Here is a 14,119-nt window from a genome sequence, read left to right as displayed (position 1 = left end):
GTTAAACCGATAGGAGGGAAATACAAACTGACCTAGGACCTGCTATTCCTACTTACACCCAGGCCGGATCAGTAGACACAGACTGGAAGTACCTTCCTAGTTTTCATGTGTCAGTTTAATCCTACGTTTCTGGTTTTCTGGCCTCAATTTTCACTCGACCCCCAAACCTATCTCCTTCTTTCTCCCAAGTAACTGGAGCTGTTGCTGAGTGAGGGAAATTGAACTATGCTGCAATGCTGGGAATCGTTTGGAATCGTTTAGAATCATTGGGAATCGTTGGGAATCGTGCTCCACCTGCTACCAGGAATGGTGACATACACTAAGTGTACAAAACATTAGGAACACCTTCCTAATATTGAGTTTCACCCCCTTTTGCCCTCAAAACAGCCTCACTTTGTCAGGGTGTTGAAAGTAGACAGGGTTGCTGGTCCATGTTGACTCCAAATGCTTCCCACAGTTGTGTCAAGTTGGCTGGATGTCCTTTGGGTGGTGGACCATTCTTGATGCACACGGGAAACGGTTGAGCGTAAAAATGACCAGCAGCATTGCGGTTCTTGACACACTCAAATTGTTGCGCCTGGCACCTACTACCATACCCCGTTTAAAGGCACTTAAATATTTTGTCTTGCCCATTCACCCTCTGAATGGCACACATACACAATACATGTCTCAATTGTCTCAAGGCTTAAAAATCCTTCTTTAACCTGTCTCTTCCCCTTCATTTACACTGATTGAAGTGAATTTAATAACAGGTGACATCAATAAGGGATCATAGCTTTCACCTGGATTTACCTGGTCAGTCTATGTCATGGAAAGTGCAGTTATTCGTAATGTTTTGTACACTCAGTGTATAGTTATGGTCAGGTGGAGTTCTGATTTTACTAACCCCAGAATGATTCTGAGAAGGGATTGGTTTATGATGGAGGTTAATTGATTCATATTTTAGTCTGAGACTGTTACTAGCTAAAATATGAAGCTACAATCAATTAAAAACACCAACCATGAAAAGGAAAGAGAGATTTAGAGAGGGAGAGAAAGTTCTGAAGAAGGCGATATGAAGCGAGAGTGATTGATCACAACTGACATGAGGAATGCTTGCTTCTGGCACACAATAACAATCCCTGTCAATTCTTGCACGCTGTTGCATTACTGAGTGTGTTCGCCACTGTTGTGGTATTCCTGCAAGAATAGTACTCTGACTGTACTGTCGATTCCATTGGTCACCAAACATTGGCTATAGCAGAATGGTGGAAATGTGTCCTGAGAGAGATCATAAAGTGACAACACCTTCATGATATCATTACCAGGCCAGCGGCTTGGGAGTGCATTCTGGGAGATCTTAGCGCTCCAACTATTAAGCAGTAAGTCATAGAGACTACCGCAAATATGCACTCAAAGAATGTGTGGTTTCTAGGTCTCTGTGTGAGTGTGATTGAGTCTCTCTCTGTCTCTGTGTGTGTTTGTTAGTGTGATTGAGTCTCTCTCTGTCTGTGTGTATCTGTATGTGTGTGTCTGTCTGTGTGTTTGTGAGTGTGTCTATAGAAGTGAAGGTGATTAATGTAACATATTTCTTCCTTCGTTTAATGTTTTTCAGAAAAATGTTTTATTTATATTATTGACTGTATAAGGAATTCACAACTTAACAAAATGTAAGCATTCCAAAATTGCTTTGGCATTTCCGAAATACGTAAGATGACTGAAAAAAGGTTGACCCATTGAGTACAAAATGGAACTTCACATTTGAGACAGTGATCAAGAATTCAGTGAATTCAGTGAAAAACAGACAATGAAATAAATTAGCTAAACGTGAAAGGGCACACAATTGCATGTTTGTGTGGAATAGCATGTGTCTAAAGTTATCTCAACATATTCATATTCACAGAGAACTTGAAAATAAAAATAATTAGCATTTAATTTGGTTTCAAGTCTGATATCATCAATTCAAGTTATTCTGTCAGAGAGGAGCAGTATAAAATGTTTAAAAAGTATTATTTTGGTATTCACAAAAGATGATCTTCCATTCAAATAAAGAGAATGGGGACAATGAGTCATCAGAAGATTCAACATGCCTTAAATACATACGGTTTAAAACAATATGCCTCTTTTCGGTTTTCTACCACTCTCAGATCAATGTGTGCTGTATTGAAACAGCACATTCAGCAACTCAGACATACTGCACTGTTGCATTAAGCACTTGTGACTATAGGACGAACATAAGGCACAACTAGTGGTCAAAAGACAGTAGTGCAGTCCAATCACACTATCTACAGATTGTCAGGTGACCTTCACCCAACAAGGTTGAGGTCAATTCCATTCCCATTCTACCAATTCAGGAGACTCAATTCAACAACTGAAAATGGCCCATTATTTTCTATTGACCAATTCATTGCATTAATTCTTAAATTGACAGAGTTTGGTTTGACCCCAACCCTGGCGTCTAATATGTAGTTCTCAACATAAGTATGCAAATGTATAGTCCACAGATCAAAAATCCATATAGATTAGCATAGTCACTTCCATTCGTTAGTAATCATCTGCCCTTGGATCCGAGAGACTATAACTAGATGCGATTGGCTGGTGGAAGTGTGTTTCTTATATGACGATGGACCTGAGGAGACGGAAGCACATCATGAGGTCTCTGGGTATTGGTGGCTTGACCTCATTGCCATCGAGACGGAGGTAGCGGAGTTTAGGAGCGGTCTCAGTGACATAGCCCTCCAGAGCATCTGCCGACACAGGGCAGATATCAGATCCATTCACACCTGCAATTGCAAATACACCATCTTAGCAAAACAGTCATACAACTCATCACAAACATTTTCCACTGATTATAATAATATAATTATCTGGATTTTAAACCAATCATCAGTTAACCATCCAGGCAATCAGTCAATGTATCAATGAAACTAGAACAGTGTCAAAAACATACTCTTAATCTGGTTGTGGTCCAGGTGGAGGTGTTCCAGGCCTGGGGGTATCATAGGAACCTGAGTTAGCTGGTTATGGGACAACTGCAGGTCCAGGATGCTGGACATGTTGAACACGTTCTTGGGCAGCCCGCCGTTTCCCAGCTTGTTGCGGTTGAGTCTGAGGAAGGCCACCTTGGGTAGACCCTTGAAGTAGCCAGCGGGGATCTTCTCAATGGCGTTGTTGTCCAGGAAGAGCTGGGTGATGGTGATGGGGAGGCCCAGGGGCATGGTGGTAAGCTGGTTCTTGGCCAGGTTGATCTGGACCAGGTTGCTCAGGCCCTTGAGGCTCACCTCGGTCACTGCGTCATCCTGGAGCTTGTTCCCCTGCAGTTCCAGCAGTGTCAGCCGATCCAGACCTGAGAACACCCCGGCGGGGATCTTGGAGATGCTGTTGCGGGAGAGGCGCAGCTGCTCCAGGCTGGAGGGTAGGTTGGCTGGGACGGAGCTCAGCAGGTTGTCATCCATGAAGAGGTGGACCAGGCGGAGCATGTTGGCCAGGGCACCCTCCTCCATGCCCTCGCTGGTGATGCGGTTGCGGTTGAGGTTGAGCCAGCGCAGCTGCGTGGCGTTGCGGAGAGCATCTGTTGACAGAACGTCGATGAGGTTGTTCTGCAGGTACAGATACCAGGTGTGTGGGGGGATGGTGGGGATGCGCTTCAGAGCCTTGTTGTCGCAGTAGACGGCGTTGGGGAAGCTGGGTGGGCAGCGGCACTCTTTGGGACAGGCCTGTAACTGGGCCATATAGTCTTCGTAGGACATGTCCGGGCTCTGGGCCAGAGCGTGACCGACCAGAAGGAGGACGGAGGAAAAGGCTAGGAGAAGCGCCATCTTAACACTCAGCCTGGGGTAGAGGAGAGAGAAAACACATGAGATGAGACGGACTCTTATGCAAAACACAGACAGAGACAGGCACAGACACAAACCCTGAAGAGAAGATCAAGAACATGGTTGAACAAACACACCGACCCAAATACACAGATGATGATCTCTGCATGTTCCAAGATAACTCAACATGGACCGGATTGAGGACTAGGGGTTAGCACTTCATTGTGACGTATCCTGTTTTTTTTTTAGGCGAGTCTCGTTTCCTCTCACCTTATTTTAGATTAAGTGCTTTCAAGTACAGATGAGCTTATTTGGACATGGTGCATTAAGTGTGCAAGTGTTCATCAAGCTGCCTTAAGTTAATTCACATGTAAACAACAACGATTCCAGGTGTCTCGTTAATTTAGTCCCTTATTGAAAAAACTGCCAGGCCTTCCATCAATGGCTAGCCCAAACTAGCCGTAGCTAGCTTAAAATCTCCTGCATTGAAGCAAGGTCATTAGCAATCGAGTTTACATGAAGTTAATGAGCGTTGGCACATCATGTGGTCAGGCCAGCTGTCCACTGGGTCCATGGGGGATTATAAGCTTTCTTAAGGACAGGACGCACTGCCAGGTCAGCTAATGGCCTTACACAAATACTTCTGATTGGATGCTAATCTGTCAAATCGGCACATGCAAGAAGTAGTTGAGGTTGGCCTGAGGTTGGGTGCTCCTTTAGGAGTAAAACACAGAGCAAACCAAATCCACCTGACTCTGTTGTGGATGAAGCACAATCTGTTACACCTGACATTGGTAATGAATTAAAGTACCCACCAACACACCGAGCTGTGGAATGCCATATAAACATTTATACACACAGTACACAGATGCATATAAAAGCAGATACATTCTCCACGCAATCATGACAGAGAAAGTGGAATTAACCTACATAGAAGAGGAAAAACATGGAGAATAGAGGAACTGGGGATGATAGAGAGACAGGAAGCCAAAGTGACAAAGAGATTGACAGATGCAGACAATAACTCAGAGGCATCTAAACTCTGCAATAGCACATCCACCCATCCTGTCCCAGAATGCTTGATTCCTCTCAACTGTCATCTGGTGCTGGTTTAAATTCTTGGTGTGTGCTCCACACGTTGGTCTGGAACTCATTTTCAACAGGCCTGGTTATGCCATGGCTGGGCCCACTTCAAAGACGTGGCCCGCTCACCTGGTCCTGGGGCCCCTAACATCTCGTATGTCACTGTATGGGGCCAAAGATCTATGGAACACCATGTGTCCATGCCTCTAACCTTAGAGACCCAACTGTTGGGTTAAACTTTCTACCTGACCATAATTATAGCTGCTAGTATTTAGTTTGGCCAAGGTCAGGAAAAGTTACTTTTACTTATCACATTTGTCAAATGGGAAATTCCTGTTAAGCAAACTGCCGTAAAGACCATAACTGGAATCTCTCCAGAGCCTCACTCGTTCAAAGCCTCAAAGCCATTCACAAGCTCTGGTTTTTCAGTGCAATTACCTACTGTATAGTACAAATGAACGCAGAAAATTGCCAAATGAAGGTCCAGCCACTCAATGTGCCTCAACTTTCACCTCCTAGAACTGAACTCACATTGTCTTTGTGACCATTAGTTTGCAAGCAAAGTCCCATCTATACCTACTTTTCCTCAAACTGGAAACCCAATTTAATCGTCGCCTAGAACCACACGTACCTTTGAGTTCAAGTGATTTTCCAAAGTCTGTCTTTGCGCCCTGTTTCTGCCTTGCTCAAGAAATGTGGTAGCAACTGTAGTCCCAAACTCAGAGAAACACCGCTCACCTCCCCTGTATTTGTACCATCGGTGTCTTCATTCAGTTGGTGGGAACCCTTCATTGACAGTCACACTGTAGTTCCTCTCGGCCAATCAGAGGCCTGTAATCAGAGGTCATAATCCATGTGGTGATTTTTTCCCTGTTAAGCCTGCGACGGTGTGGTAGCTGAGGCTGTGAGACTTGGCCCACTTCAAAATCAGGCTAATACGGGCCTATAACTCACTATGAAACCACCCTAACCCTTCTGTCCACTCCCCGTTCTCCCATAGTTGGCACTTGGCATCATCTCTCTGTTTATGTCCTTCAGGTAAATGTTCTGCTGAGATCTCTAATGTACTTAGCGCTAATCAGGCAGCGATGTCTGAATGGAACAACTCAACTCTGTTTGAAAGAAACAAATCTACGTCTCCTCATTTTTCTGTGCGTAATGGTGCAATAGCAATCCATGTGTTCCTCATAATAGTGACTTGGCCATAAAAACCCAGGAGAAATATGGTCACAGTGTCTCCTTGTGTTGGCATGATAAGGGATGTGCTGATGGCCCTCTTTTGGGCCAATTCACGACATAGGATAATCCCACTCACAACGTATGGCTTTGACAATGTCTTTCAGTCCTTGACGTTCTTTCTGACAGTTCTCTGAATTGGAATTCAGAGAACTGCAAACAAATTATACACTGTGGGAACAAATTGGCTTTTGCTAATGATTCAGATTTGTTTAAATCCTTTCTGATGCGGACCCACCCAACAATCTTCTAGCACAATCGGACACAATCAGACTCTGACCTTAAAAGACATCAAAACTAGTACAATTAAGTACACATCGGTCTGTCCAGACATGAGACTTAATGGGGTGGGGTTAGGGAGAAAATAAGGGGATTTAAAATATGTAGACTGGGTTGGCAAAGTGTTCTCAAGTTAGCATTGGGGTTGGGCTAGCTGGGATGGGTAGGTCATTTTGTTTTGCTCATTCTCATTTCCTTTGAAGCTGCCATAGGCCCACCTAATACCTTGGGATAATCCCATCTGATTGGCTTGTCCAGGTTGGAGCTAGCCTTGATCCAAGATGTGCCGCGAGAGACCAATAGGGATCGTCTCGTGTCTGGCAAGCTGCTAGTACACAATAGTCACTCCTCAACACAATGCGAGAGGTAGAAACACTGTAACCCCTTAATGAACAGTGACTGTGCATCAATCACGGTGCATATCTCCTCACAGGTTATTTTACCTCAATGGGAACAGACACCATGTTGCTTTCACTCAAAAATAGAAAACTCCTAAAAAGACTGTTTTCAAAACCTGGAAGTTGCAAATGAATGATGCATATTGTTTACGTCATGTCCACTCCAATGAAAATATGTGAGTTTCTGGTTTGACATATATAGCATCTCATCTGACATGCTCTCAGATAAAGGTCTACAGTTTGTTTGACCTTCATCTCCATCACAAAACACTTTGCTGTTGAAAAGACACCCTCTGCATATGCCCACTACTCTATAGTGATAGCAGTCTAGCAGAGCTGGTATATCAATAAAGATGGAGAAAGGTGTGGTCATTGCCAGAGTCAAGTGCTCCACACCTACACATCATCCCCAGCTTCCAATTGGCTCATTCATCCCCCTCCTCTCCCCTGTAACAATTCCCCAGGTCGTTGCTGTACATGAGAATGTGTTCTCAGTCAATTTACATTATAAAATAAGGGTTAAATTTAATTTAAAAAAATAATCTGTTTCTCCTTAGAGGCACTTACACACCAGCAGTAACTATATAGTAAAACTGGTCATGAGAAATGTGCATGAAATGGACAAACAATAACAATTAATGAAGTGTTCTGCAATGCAAACCAACCACAGTAACTTGGCAAAACTTCAGTCATGTTTTTACCTCGTCTTGTTGGAAATCAGATGTCTCTAATCAAATGAAAGATTATGCATCACAAGGGAATCCATCCATTAGGATTTTCATTAGTATAACTACATTACTATTGATTTAATGGCAAAGCGACAACCAAGTTTTCATAATCTCACTGTATTAACTTGTGACTCAGGGCTTCTCATTATGTTGCAGAATGGAACAAAACAGGGTTGAAAACAAATGTTGGCCACTTCCCTGTTTGACAACCTGAAAGGAAACATGTGGAGGAGTATGATAATGTCAATTTCCTGGAAGAGGTTTCCAGTCAAAGCCAGCTATGTTAATTAGTTAAAGGACTGTGTTTGAACGGGCTTCAGTTGGGTTCAGCTCTACTCGATGACTGCGCTGAAATGAAATGGACTTCTCTCCAGCATTGATCAGAGGACATTCAGCTCAGTTACAGCTGTGTTAAACAAGCCCTGTGTCAACATAAGACTACAAGGCTCTGGAAAGCAGAACTAGGTCTGGCATTGGAATATCAAACATGATGCAGTTTTTATCTCTGCAGATTTTACAATAGTATCTATGGATATTTACAAGAGACTGATTATGGAATAAACTCTTCCACTTGGAAAGAACAGAGGCACACTGAATATGCTCTCAATTTACCACCTGCTCTTGACCTGACAATGTTCAGTGCTGGATTGAACCGTTGCCAGTAAAAGGTGGTAATTTGGGAGCATATTCATTATGCAGGCCTCTGTTCTTTTCATGTTTCATTCTTTAGCCCAGCACCTACGTTTTTAAGGATGTGTGTATGACCACAAACATTTCTATAAACTCTTCCACTGCTGTCTTTATCAATCTGTTACTGCATTATTCCTTTCCACTAACAAACTGCAAAACATACTTCTCAAGGGAGACATTTAACTAAGAAACAATCTGCGAGTACACTTGTGCCAAAATCCTGTTCTAATTCCAATTGAATGGCACACCCCCTGCAAGACTGCAGCAGAATGCACAAAATACTGCTAGATCTCTTGAACGCATTGTTCGTTTTTGGAACAGAAACTGGCACGCGGCACAAGATCAAAGGTAAAGACCAGAATAGTTCTCATATCAGTCTCTCCAGATGTAAATAATGCCCCCCAAAAGAAAAGAACCGAAAAGGATGACCCATCCACACCCCTTTTAGCCTTTCACCCATCTTCAGGAAAAACAATACCTGCTTCTCCAAACGGTGTTTGTTGGTAGTGTATGGCCAGGTGATGCTTGGTTCAGGGGTAGTAGTGGTTGTCTGGTCCTCCAGTACTCTTCTCTGGTGCTGGTCCACAGTGCTCTAACAGTCTTAGTTGCTCCCTGCGACCAAGGAGGAGAGAGAGAGAAAGCCCTATTAGATTCTGTATTGTTTTTAATATTATTTCCTCAAGGCTGTACCTTTGACATCCACTGGTGGAGCAGAGAGAGGGTGTGTGTGTGAGGGTGAGGGTGGGGGGTAAGAGTGGGGGTAGGGGTGAGGGTGGTGGAGTGTGTGTGAGGGTGGGTGGGGGGTATGGGTGAGGGTGAGGGTGGGGGGTGTGTGTGGGTGGGGGGGGGTAGCGGTGAGGGTGTGTGTGTGTGTGTGTGTGTGTGTGTGTGTGTGTGTGTGTGTGTGTGTGTGTGCGTGCGCGGGTAAGGGTAAGGGTAAGGGTGGGGGTTGGGTTTGTGGGGATTGTCCTTTCGGAAGTGTTCATTGGCTACTTTTTACCAGCACAGCAGGTTTTTAAAGGACCAAAGAGTTTGTTCTGCTTTGTGTTTTAATTTTTATAATGGAAAAAAATGATGGTGATACTGGTATTGTCCCGGCCCTAGCTGGAACGTTGACCTGTACCCAATCATTATTGCCATAGCAATGCACATGACCTCTTCATAGGTTATGTTTATCATAGTGTCAGTCCAGGACTGAGTGGAGCTTAGGAACTTGTTTAGGCACCTTGATAACCAAGAATGTAAGGCTACTGAGTACTAACACTCACAGGCACTTAGTAACAGAGCAACATGCACACACACAAAGAACATTGACAGGGTTAACACTGCAGCACTCTACCTCTCTCTCTACTCTCCCTTCATCCCTTCAGGCCCTCTGTTTATGTATTCCGTTCTCTCTCTCTCTCTCTCTCTCTCTCTCTCTCTCTCTCTCTCTGTGTGTGATAAACAGGGCAGGCCCAGGGAGGACAGGAGCAGAGCGGGGACATCTGGATCCTGGAGGGAGAACGAAACGGGGAGATGGAGAATAGAGGGGGCGAGAGAATAGAGGATATGGGAAAGAGAGTAGGGAGAAAACTTGCCCCAAAGTTTTCTGAGCAAAAATGATTTTCATTGTTGGATATAAGAATATAAAAACACCAGGAAATCAGTGATTTTAATATAGGAAATCTCTTCCCAAGTATTCTCATTCATAGTACAGAGACACACGGATTGTATACAAATGTAAGCAATATTTTAAATGATTTTGTTTTAGTCAAATATTATATCTGTTTGGGCTTCTTGCAATCAATTTGCAGTCTGCAAATGATTAGTAATCATGACCATCCGCTCAAGAAAAAAATCGTCCCATGGTTGAATCTAGTTGATGATCCCAGGAATTGACTATTCAGACAGAGAAAATAGAGAAGGGAGGGAGGGAGAGAGGAGAGACAAAAACATTTAACAGAGGAAAGAAAGCGCATAGTGAGAACAGCTGGAGAAGGTGCCTAGGATGGGCCTTTGAGCCGAACGTCCTGGCCAGGCAGCTGATTAAACTTTCATGAAACATTTCCAAATGCAGGGAAGAGGAAGTGCGGGCCATGACTTTATGAAGGGCTTTATTGTCTAGACATGGCAGCAAGAGCTCCAAGCTATTCTCCGACGAAGGAATGGCGAGGAGGAAGAGGAGGAAATTATATTGGATTTGGAATCAGTAAGAATGGTTGTGCAAAAACACAGTAAGACGTGAGCAATATTGTAAAGACTAATACAATGCATGTCATCTAGGTAATTTAGGGGTTTTATAAATCCTGCCGCCCATGCTTCAATTGGTTCAAATTTCATTTGAGGTACAGTGCCTTGCGAAAGTATTCGGCCCCCTTGAACTTTGCGACCTTTTGCCACATTTCAGGCTTCAAACATAAAGATATTAAACTGTATTTTTTTGTGAAGAATCAACAACAAGTGGGACACAATCATGAAGTGGAACGACATTTATTGGATATTTCAAACTTTTTTGACAAATCAAAAACTGAAAAATTGGGCGTGCAAAATTATTCAGCCCCTTTACTTTCAGTGCAGCAAACTCTCTCCAGAATTTCAGTGAGGATCTCTGAATGATCCAATGTTGACCTAAATGACTAATGATGATAAATACAATCCACCTGTGTGTAATCAAGTCTCAATATAAATGCACCTGCACTGTGATAGTCTCAGAGGTCCGTTAAAAGCGCAGAGAGCATCATGAAGAACAAGGAACATACCAGGCAGGTCCGAGATACTGTTGTGAAGAAGTTTAAAGCCGGATTTGGATACAAAAATATTTTCCAAGCTTTAAACATCCCAAGGAGCACTGTGCAAGCGATAATATTGAAATGGAAGGAGTATCAGACCACTGCAAATCTACCAAGACCTGGCCGTCCCTCTAAACTTTCAGCTCATACAAGGAGAAGACTGATCAGAGATGCAGCCAAGAGGCCCATGATCACTCTGGATGAACTGCAGAGATCTACAGCTGAGGTGGGAGACTCTGTCCATAGGACAACAATCAGTCGTGTATTGCACAAATCTGGCCTTTATGGAAGAGTGGCAAGAAAGCCATTTCTTAAAGATATCCATAAAAAGTGTTGTTTAAAGTTTGCCACAAGCCACCTGGGAGACACACCAAACATGTGGAAGAAGGTGCTCTGGTCAGATGAAACCAAAATTGAACTTTGTGGCAACAATGCAAAACGTTATGTTTGGCGTAAAAGCAACACAGCTCATCACCCTGAACACCTCATACCCACTGTCAAACATGGTGGTGGCAGCATCATGGTTTGGGCCTGCTTTTCTTCAGCAGGGACAGGGAAGATGGTTAAAATTTATGGGAAGATGGATGGAGCCAAATACAGGACCATTCTGGAAGAAAACCTGATGGAGTCTGCAAAAGACCTGAGACTGGGACGGAGATTTGTCTTCCAAAAAGACAATGATCCAAAACATAAAGCAAAATCTACAACGGAATGGTTCAAAAATAAACATATCCAGGTGTTACAATGGCCAAGTCAAAGTCCAGACCTGAATCCAATCGAGAATCTGTGGAAAGAACTGAAAACTGCTGTTCACAATTGCTCTCCATCCAACCTCACTGAGCTCGAGCAGTTTTGCAAGGAGGAATGGGGAAAGATTTCAGTCTCTCGATGTGCAAAACTGATAGAGACATACCCCAAGCGACTTACAGCTGTAATCGCAGCAAAAGGTGGCGCTACAAAGTATTAACTTAAGGGGGCTGAATAATTTTGCACGCCCAATTTTTCAGTTTTTGATTTGTTAAAAAAGTTTGAAATATCCAATAAATGTCGTTCCACTTCATGATTGTGTCCCACTTGTTGTTGATTCTTCACAAAAAAATACAGTTTTATATCTTTATGTTTGAAGCCTGAAATGTGGCAAAAGGTCGCAAAGTTCAAGGGGGCCAAATACTTTTGCAAGGCACTGTAGGTCTCTTGTTTAGGTCAAAGAATATCCAGGAATATTCTAGAGTGACTAGACATATAGAAGCACTGGCAGAATAGCACTGGCAGAAAACCACTGTGTCAAATATAATATAGACCTCTCAACGATATTATTTGTGAAAGAGGAGCAATTGCAAGGTGTGATTGACTATAACTGCGGGATCTTATTACGAGTAACATGCTGGAAAAATTGAATGTCTGGCAACCCATTCAGTAATACTCGCTAAAGACATTTAGCTAATTAGTTGACATGGAGCCTGTAGAAAGTGCCTGCTCTAATTAGGCATGCACGAGTTAGCCGACAACACTGATCCCAGCACAGATCCCATCCCAAATACGACTTTACATAGCCAGCATGCTAACAGTTCACTCCTACTACACATTAAAACAGAAATGTCTTCAGTATAAAACTACACAAGTAAACAGATGCATATTTCCACGTGAGGGAGTAAATGTTTTAAAGTATCCCTCCCTCAACACCGGCACTTTCGTGATTTCTCAGCCTCGGCGTTTGAACTGGAAGAATTGCTTCACCAAATTAGTCCAACGTTCCTCACTCTGGACGGTGTATTTGTCTGTGGACTGTCTGCGCCAGGAATTTGCCATGTCTGGTCTTTGGAAAAGATGAGGAGGAGTGTATGGGATTACAGCTTGGTACAATGTGAGAAATGCATTAGTCCACTGGTTCTGCTCATCCATCAGCTCTTCCCTGAAATCCCCTCTCCCTATCCCAAATGGACTCCCCCAGTCCCACCCACACTGGACACTTCAGAGAAGTTGTCAACATCTGCAAAACCATCTGCAAAAACAACCCGTGCCTACGTGTAGACCTGTTGGAACACGTAGGCACTGGCTTACGTGTTTATGTCATTCTGATGGAAAATCACCACTGGGCCATACTTTAGTTATGATCCTGTGTTGGAGGTGGTGCACACTGCACAAATGACTCCCAAAGCACTGGGTTCTGGCACAAAATGGCCGGCAAACAGCACCCAAGTGGCTGCTTGACCTGTTTGGCGTTACTTACTGTTGATTAAGTAACAGGCATCCTTCTGTCAAATCACCATGTAAGGAACACCAAAAACCTGTTTACCACACATCATTACATCAAAGCTAACCGTGTGGATAGTTACAGCTACATCAACTGAGCATTTCAGCTCTGGTTTCCAGTCAAACCCTGCAACCCCTGCAGCCCTCCAGGACCATAGGATCTACATACCTACATGCCTGCACTGGCACTACATCCACCCTCCCTCCCACCCATCCACCAAACCCACCAAACCCACCCACACACCCACCCACACATCCAAGGAGAATATGGAACAGATCAGAATGTTCCACTTGATATTCATGTGCAGAGACACAGCATGACACTGGGAGAAGACCCATTTCCTGCAGGAAGAGAGTTGCCAACCATCGTGGTGCAGGCCCAAACACAACACATTAACCCCTAAAACACAACCCACTCAGGAAAGCTTAAAGTAAGAAGCAACATACATGTGTCAGTGTAGGGCCTGGGGGGTAAGAAACTAGAGAGATCTCATTCTTCTTGTGTCACATGTTTTGTGTACGTTGTCATACTGCAGACACATTTACTGTCTGTTTCCTCTGGAAACAGTATATGGTAAATGTAGTCATTTAAAAAAATCTTCTGCTGAATTTACGACTGAGTATTATAGGTTTAAAACAAACATTTACCACACACGAGTATTGGAAATTCAAATGTTTTTTATGTCCTCTCAGTAAATTCACCAGCGATTACTGAGTCAAAAGCCATAATGAAAATAAATCTGGATATACTCTGCCCAAATAGCACATGACATTCCACCAACGTTGCCACAACAGAGCAAGATAAAGTTAGCGTCACAACAAATTGTTGCTATTCAGGTAAAGCTATACGGGCAAAAGCACACATTAAACATGGCAAACAAGGTAAC

At 43.4% G+C, this 14,119-nt stretch overlaps 1 protein-coding gene across 1 annotated transcript; it reads right to left on the bottom strand.

Annotated features, from left to right (window-relative positions):
• Positions 1-1,677: 1,677 nt before the first annotated feature.
• Positions 1,678-8,815, bottom strand: LOC135515283 (keratocan-like). Its single transcript, XM_064938976.1, has 3 exons — positions 8,687-8,815; positions 2,930-3,810; positions 1,678-2,762 (listed from the first exon to the last, which is right to left on the bottom strand). Exons 2-3 carry the CDS (start codon positions 3,795-3,797, stop codon positions 2,593-2,595), a joined length of 1,038 nt encoding a protein of 345 aa, XP_064795048.1. The 5' UTR covers positions 3,798-3,810; positions 8,687-8,815; the 3' UTR covers positions 1,678-2,592.
• Positions 8,816-14,119: the final 5,304 nt, after the last annotated feature.

This window comes from Oncorhynchus masou, chromosome 27 (genome assembly GCF_036934945.1).
Source record: "Oncorhynchus masou masou isolate Uvic2021 chromosome 27, UVic_Omas_1.1, whole genome shotgun sequence".
Lineage (NCBI taxonomy): Eukaryota > Metazoa > Chordata > Actinopteri > Salmoniformes > Salmonidae > Oncorhynchus > Oncorhynchus masou.
This window is presented reverse-complemented; position numbering and strand designations above follow the sequence as displayed.

Bases quoted from the DNA above. Each gene is read 5' to 3' on its own strand.
- LOC135515283 (XM_064938976.1), bottom strand. From the start codon at position 3,797: ATGGCGCTTCTCCTAGCCTTTTCCTCCGTCCTCCTTCTGGTCGGTCAC. The intron at 2,763-2,929 runs GTATGTTTTTGA...TTGCAATTGCAG, and splicing joins GGACCACAACCAGATTAAGA to GTGTGAATGGATCTGATATC.